Below are 7,500 nucleotides of genomic sequence, written 5' to 3'. Positions count from 1 at the left end.
TTCGCTTTTACCCTTTGTCTGTATCTGCGGGCATTAGTATTAACAGTGTATGGTCTAGAAAGTCCAATGTGGGGGGAGGGGTGGCTTTGTATGCTCCTTTGTGTGTGTATTACATAGGTCAGGATAATATTCTTGTTGGAAAATCAACATGCTGGTGTAGCTTTGGAAGTACAGTTTTTAGATCAGCATGGTTAAAATCTCCAGTGAAAGATGGTGAAACCGTCTGGGTGTGCCGTCTGTTGTTCACTGACAGCCTGGTACGGATTCACTAAGAGCAGCGTTCTTATCACTGTTGTTTGTTGGTAGGCGGGATGTATACTCATTGCCTTAAGAATCACCAATAATTTCCCTTAGCAGGTAAAAAATTCGGCACTTTATGATCATAAACTCTGCCAGTGGTGAGCAGATGTTTACCTCTAGTGTATTATTATTAATGATATTATTATTAATATTATTAATGTGTATTATTAATATTATTATTATATGTGTGTATGTGTGTGTTGTGTATGTGTGTGTTGTATAGATGTGTATAATTATTAATGTATTAGCTATTATTATGTGTGTGTGTTATTATGTGTTATGTGGTATTATTACATGTGTGTGTGTATTAATAATGAAAGCCAATGTGTATGTATAGCCATGTGGCGTGTAATGTATGTGTGTGTGTGTATATACCATAATAGTGTGTGTGTGTATGTGTTAGTGTGTGTGTATTAATACTTTAATTATTGTGTATATTATTGTATTATTACATAGTGTGTGTGTGTGTGGTAATGTGTGCAATATTGTGTGTGTATGATTATTATTATGTGTATTGTATATTATTATTAATGTATGTTATTGTGTCGTGTGTGTGTGTGTGTGTATGTGTGTGTGTGTGTGTGTGTGTGTGTGTGTGTGTGTGTGTGTACACCCTCTCTCACCTCCCTCCATGAGCGTTGCCTTCCACAGCTAGTACTTGGCCTTAATGGTGCAGATGCATGTGACATGCATATGACATGCGGTTAGGATGGCGTGCTCTCCACCGTCCGTGCAACCTTTTCTTGTCCAGTCAGCGTCTTCCATGCGGCTGTGGGAAACTTAGGCCGAGGGGAGGGTCACGATTAAGCCCACTGCATGGAGGGGTCAGGGTACACCCCTTTGGTCCCGCACAGCACGTGCCTCTCGGACGTCACGCTCATGATGAGGTCACTGATGGGAGCTGAGAGGGAAGAATGAACACAGAGAACGTCCATCTGGATGCTCACTAGAACCTTCCAGAACCTACTGCAGGATTCCAGAACCTACTGCAGGATTCATCACACATGCTCACTCAGAACCTTCCAGAACCTACTGCAGGATTCCAGAACCTACTGCAGGATTCATCACACATGCTCCCCAGAACCTACTGCAGGATTCAGACTTCTGGAGTTCATCACATGCTCCCCAGAACCTACTGCAGGATTCCAGAACCTACTGTAGGATTCCAGAACCTACTGCAGGATTCATCACACATGCTCACCAGAACCTTCCAGATCCTACTGCAGGATTCCAGAACCTACTGTAGGATTCCAGAATCACACGTGTTCACCAGAAATAGGGTTGCCAGTGCCAACTTTCTGATATGAAAATAAGGAACAGGGGCGGGGCGGGGGAGTCACACCTCAGTACACCTGCCTACACTTAGTAGAGGGGGGGTGGGTATTGATTTAGGCTATGTGTGTGTGTGTGTCATGTCAAGTCAAGTCAGATTTATTTGTATTTAACATGCACAGAGTGCAACCCAAAGCGCTCCACATATAAGACATTGTCATTGACACAGACTAACAAATACAATAGATGCTGGACGGAGCGGCGTAGTCGCCAGCGTACCCGTGACACCAAGACATACAAGACAGACAACAAACAAATTAATAAATAAAATAAATAAACATTACAAATAAAATTAGTCCAATTTCCAACCGGCTGAAAATGCCCAAGGGCAAAGATGACTCGCGTGAAAACTGCGCACAGCTGTGTCTTCACAATGCAACACCAACAAAGTTCTTTAGGCCTATAACTGACCAACCCGGAGAATTCACTGGCAGTCTGGAGAGCACTGGAAGAACAAGACAGTCCGAATTTGTGATGGGCGACCCTGCTGATTATCAGCTCGGTGGTCCTAGACAGTGACCGTTTGTTGTTTGTTGTTTGATGGTTGGCCTTTGTCATCAGAGTTTCTTAGCACTCAATCCAGACTCCAGGCACCGGTAGATGCTAGTATGGCAGCTCGCATGGCAGCCGCAGCTCGGTGGTCGTGGCAGCTGCAGATCTCTTGCAGATTGACGTTATGAGATGAGCAAACGATAAGTCGTTGAAACATTGGCTCATTGTTGTTTTCGATGATTTGCCGACATCCCGGCGATGTCTTGCCAATGAGCAAACGCTTCCTATGCGATGTCTTCTAGACTGTAACGGCATTCATCGGACTGACATCGGTAAGATTTATGTGTGCCGTCTACTGGTCCCTGCCGCATCTCTCCTCTGGCTGGCGGACTAACCAATGTCACATATGCTTTTGGTTTGCACAAAGCTGTTTCCCCATAAAGTAACCTACATACGGATCTTGTTTTCACATATGCTGCCTGACAGATGTCACGTACTAGCCTGGCCTTGGCCTGTCTACGTACTTCCGGTCGATTTCTTTTCCCTACAGTACTCCGTCTGGAATAGGTTGATTCACGCTCGTTTACCCGGCAGTTGGGCAGCCGACCAACCAGCGAACAGAGGGGGATGCCCCTGAGGCGATTACGTACTCAGGCATGGTGTTTATTCGTCCCGCCCTGAAGCATCGCTTGGAATACATCAACGTAGGGGGCGAAAAGGGCTTATATTTATGAAATCTTTGAGCAAATGTGAATAATAGTTTAGCCTATTAACAGGAGTGTCACGAACGAAGTGGAGTAGGATGTTATATCGTCAGCTAAACTTTAGTCATAGATTTTGTCACTTGAAATAGGCTCTGAGCGTTACCGGTCAAACTCTAGTTTAGTAGGCTACATGGTTGGCGTCAAAATCACTATTTTTCAAACACTAAGAAGGCTCGACATAACTTGAAACTTTGATGAACATCATCAGTGTCTCTACATATGAACTTCGAGCATTAAGAACATTATTCGTACACATAGTTTACTAAAAAGAAAGATTTTGGACAACTCACTCCTTGCAAGATGGCAAGATGGCAGCGAGCAGAAAAACAAGTGAGTTGTTCAAAACCTCTCTTTAGTAAACTCTGTGTACACCAACAATGTTCTCAATGCTCGAGTTCGTGTGTAAGACACTGATGATCTTCCGATCAAAGTTTCATGTTGTGTCGAGCCTTCATAGTATTTGAAAAATAGCGATTTTGGACGCGATTGTATCAAAAAGTAGTAGCCCTAGGAATCCCATTCAAAAGGTAATTTCACCCTAAAACGACAAACGCATACAAGCTTAAAAGTGGGCTTTGGGCGTGCTTATGCATTATGAAAGTTTGACTTGGGTACATTCACAAAACACTATATGATGCATTTTGGCGAGAGTTACGCCCAGATGAAGCGTGTGATTGTTTGCTGATAAGATGCACCAGTGCTTGTTATGGGCGTGCTGCAGAGAATCTTCTCTGTATGACGAAACGCCGGTTGTTAGTGATTGGTTCAAAGCGGTTCAAAGGAACTCCAATGATTTTAAACCTCAAACTGTGCCCTCCCACCCGGAAATAAACGAACGCCTATGGATCTAGGCCAGACTCTCTGCGAAGTCAGTGAGTCTGGTTTCCAGGCTAGTCACGTACATCAATCTCAGAAACTGTTTAAATGTGAGTAGGCCTACAGTGACATTGTCATCTCTCATATGGCTCTTGTGCTGCTGCCTGTCTAGCCACAACAAAAAGTGTGTAACTGATATCTCAGGAAGTGCAAGATCTGTCAAAAGATACACGCTACTATCAGATTAATTAATATAAACTATGTGACTCACAGTGACTCTAACGAAATGAGCATTCTGTGTTGGGATAGTGATGACAGACAAACAGAGAGGGATAAATGCCAGCAGCAAGGTTTCCTTTTATCTCATATTAATTCTTTGTTCATAGTCTAACCTCTCACGTGAACGCACAAAACTAGGCTCACCGTTCATCCTGTTACAAGTTGATGAACCACTGAAACGATTTTGGAAACATTATTTTAAGGTACAAAAAACTCTTTAGTATTGCCTTTATTGGGAACGCATCATAAGCACGCACAAGAGGAGGGGGGGGCCTCGGATCCCGCCCCTCGGACTGAGCACTGCGAATAGTGAGTCCCCATAACCTGACTCTCGCCAGATGAATTTTGTTCCGCCTATAGCTCCACTCATCCATCTGGGATCGATCCATTGGAGTGGTGCTTCAGAAGTCTGGGCCTTATCAAAAAATCCTTGCATATGATTGGATAAGGGGTGTTATTTCATGAAAATGTTCAGATTCAACTTTAGCCCAGATTTTCTAATGCTCCCATGTCTTGGGAATACATTGATGTGAATTTTTTTTAAATCAAGCCCGAAACCCCCCCCCCCCCCACCACCACCCTTGATGTGGGTCTGGGCCCACTTCCCGAAAAGCATCTTAAGCCTAAGAGCGTCGTAAAGTCCCTCTTCTGACGTCTTAAGATTTGCCGACTGTTTCCCGAAACCATTGTAGCTTAAGAGCATCATTGAAAACACTTTCGTAGATCTCGAGAGTGCTCCAGAATACTCGTTACCGGCTAAGAGCATCTTAACAGTACTTCTCACTGAGGTCACCAACAGGACATACAGAGGAATTACAACTTAGAATACATAATCCAACTTACGTTCCCATTCTTTATTGTGTTTACCTGTGATGAATCAGATTTTAAGCGTGCAAAATAGCCTACATTTAATGGTCATAATAATGTGATGAAAAGCCGACAAAAAATGCAATCAAGTTATGAAGCGAGGCGTTGCCAGAATAGTTTGACATTATCTTTGCTAAGTGAATATTTTATTAGGCCTATGCGGTAAAAAGCAGAGAAAGCAACATGTGGTTTAGTCTGTAGCCTACTGCATCAAAATCTAAGCCTACACATTTCCTCTCTTTCTTACTTTCGACTTCTTTCTTATCTTCAAACGTGTTCTTAAGTGGTACCCTTGAAAAATTATTGCATGGTGCAACAATCTAATCTTAAAATAATTACAATTATTTATGTCTCTGTGTGGTATATAACCTACTTGGGATGCTTACATGCAGATGTCAAAGTGTTTCTATTTTCGTATTGATGTGAATTAATGTGTAGATCCGAAGTTTAAATGGTAGGCCTATAGCTGTGACGTGCAGTCACCTGACATCACCGTCAAATCAGAGGATATTTCAGAACTATTAACGTGGACAGCTCCCCTTAAGAGCATCTTAAGAGCAGTGCATGCGCGTTCACGCTACGAGCATGTTCGGGAAACAGTCTGAAAAACCAAACGAACGATCGTAAGATGAATCGTAGAAAACCCTCTTAAGAGCGTGTCCTAACATGATGCTAAATGTGCTCTGTATAAAGATGGCGTAACATGATGCTAAATGTGCTCTGTATAAAGATGGCGTAACATGATGCTAAATGTGCTCTGTATAGAGATGGCATATTTTACCTCCTCATTTTGTTCCTTGAAGGAGAGCATGTATGTAAAGAGAAAAGGATTTCAGAAATGGTCATAATTTAAAATAATATGGCTCTCTATAATTTAAAATAATATGGCTCTCTATAATTTAAAATAATGTGGCTCTCTATAATTTAAAATAATATGGCTCTTTATGGGGGCGGTGGTAGTATAGCGGTTAAGGAGCTGGGCTAGCGTGCAGTAGCCTGAAAGTTGTCGGTTCAATTCCCGGCTTCCACTGTTGTGCCCTTGAGCAAGGCACTTAACCCCAAGTTGCTCCAGAGACAATGTGATCACTTTTAATATAGGTGACATATGTAAGTCACTTTGGCTAAAAATGTGTCAGCCAAAATAATGTAATGTAATGCCATTTATAATTTAAAGTAATATGGCTCTTTATAATTTAAAATAATATGGCTCTTTATCATTTAAAATAATATGGCTCTTTATAATTTAAGGCGAGACACTACAGGTGAATAGGGTAACATTTTTAACAAGCAGATATCACTATGAAACTTACCCAGTTTATTACTTACATTAATATGAGAAAAAAATGTATTACAAGTGTTCTGTAATTTAATGTTTACATATGCAAATTAGGCATTATCTAATTAAATATGTGCTAATTTGCCTACATTTTAAAGCAAGAAACCTGAGCATTGGATACAGCCAGGTTCAAAATTATGTTTTCATTATGTTTAGATAATAGATGTTGAAAAATTTACAGAGGGATTTATGAATATCTACTTTAGTTATCCTGTAAATCAGAATATGATGTCAATAGCCCTAAAAAATAGATTTTTGCCATGTTTTTAGGCATAAAATGTCATGTAAGTCAGGCTAGGAATAATATATCAACAAACCCCTCAGTGATAATCTTCGAAATATAGTTAGGCATAAGTCTAGAAAGTTTGATGTATGTAAGTGCTTCTGAAGTGGAGTTTCCTTGCTCAGAGTGGGAGAGGAAACTCGTTTTGAGAAAACAGCCTTGAAAGACAGCCAATGAGATTCCGTTATCAGCCTAGACTCATCTTTGAACTTTCGCGATTGGTTGCTGATACACAGGAAGTGTCCATATATGGATCACATAGCGTGATACAGGAAAAACAGAGCTTTCCAACGTACTACACACAATATGTTTTGGGTCACAGTCGCGGGAGTGCATGCAAGGTTAGAATGCTAACTTTCGCTGAATTTAGGATAAATCAGGCACGAGTAGACACAATATAATGAAATAAACACCTAAATGTGTAAATCGGACTTTTTTGTTGTAGTAGTGTGATAGAATACATGCTAAGGTAACAGACTAGCTCAAAATCTCGAAATTGACCAGTGCGTGAAAAAACAATGTTTTCACCTGCCCTGTCTCACCTTAAAATAATTGCCCCTCCCACGCTCCTGAGGCTGCGTGTTGATTGGCTGGATTTGTTTAAGGATCTGAGAGCCAGGTCTGTGTGTAAACACTGTTACCCTGGATGGGCATCCACGGCCATGAGAGTCACAGACTTCTCCTTTAATGAGCCAGGTCTGTGTGTAAACACTGTTAAGAGTCACAGAGCTGGCGCGTAGCAAGCGTGGGGGATGTGGGTGTTATAACGTACACACTTTTGCTGGAACACGATTCTATCCCCCACACTTTTTGACAGATTAAAATGAAAGTAAAATATGGAAATAAACGCTCCCGTAAACAGTTGGAACCGTATCTACCATAACGCACACACAGAGAGACTCAAATAGGTCTGTTGGTTTGATTGAACGGTCATCCAGCCAATCACATCAAGTTAGCCAGTGAAGAACCAGAGCCGCTCTGATCAAATTCAAAGTGTGCGTCTTTCAAGGCTGTGCTGCTGCTTGGGTCTG

At 41.6% G+C, this 7,500-nt stretch overlaps 2 protein-coding genes across 3 annotated transcripts in view; both read right to left on the bottom strand.

Moving 5' to 3' along the window:
- LOC125290931 overlaps positions 1–947 on the bottom strand; it is an 11,282-nt gene extending 10,335 nt beyond the window's left edge. For both annotated transcript variants that reach the window (XM_048237379.1, XM_048237380.1), the window contains exon 1: positions 924–947. In XM_048237379.1, coding sequence (XP_048093336.1) covers positions 924–933 — 10 coding nt within the window. In that variant the 5' untranslated portion in view covers positions 934–947. The remainder of the gene's footprint in view (positions 1–923) is intronic.
- Positions 948–1,103: 156 nt separating this feature from the next.
- Positions 1,104–7,500, bottom strand: part of LOC125285547 (CD276 antigen-like) — a 17,070-nt gene continuing 10,673 nt past the window's right edge. The window contains exon 3 of the mRNA XM_048230066.1: positions 1,104–1,201. Coding sequence (XP_048086023.1) covers positions 1,104–1,201 — 98 coding nt within the window. The remainder of the gene's footprint in view (positions 1,202–7,500) is intronic.

This window comes from Alosa alosa, chromosome 2, assembly GCF_017589495.1.
Source record: "Alosa alosa isolate M-15738 ecotype Scorff River chromosome 2, AALO_Geno_1.1, whole genome shotgun sequence".
NCBI lineage: Eukaryota > Metazoa > Chordata > Actinopteri > Clupeiformes > Clupeidae > Alosa > Alosa alosa.
The sequence above is the reverse complement of the archived record's forward strand: the minus strand, read 5'-3'. Positions and strand labels throughout refer to the sequence as shown.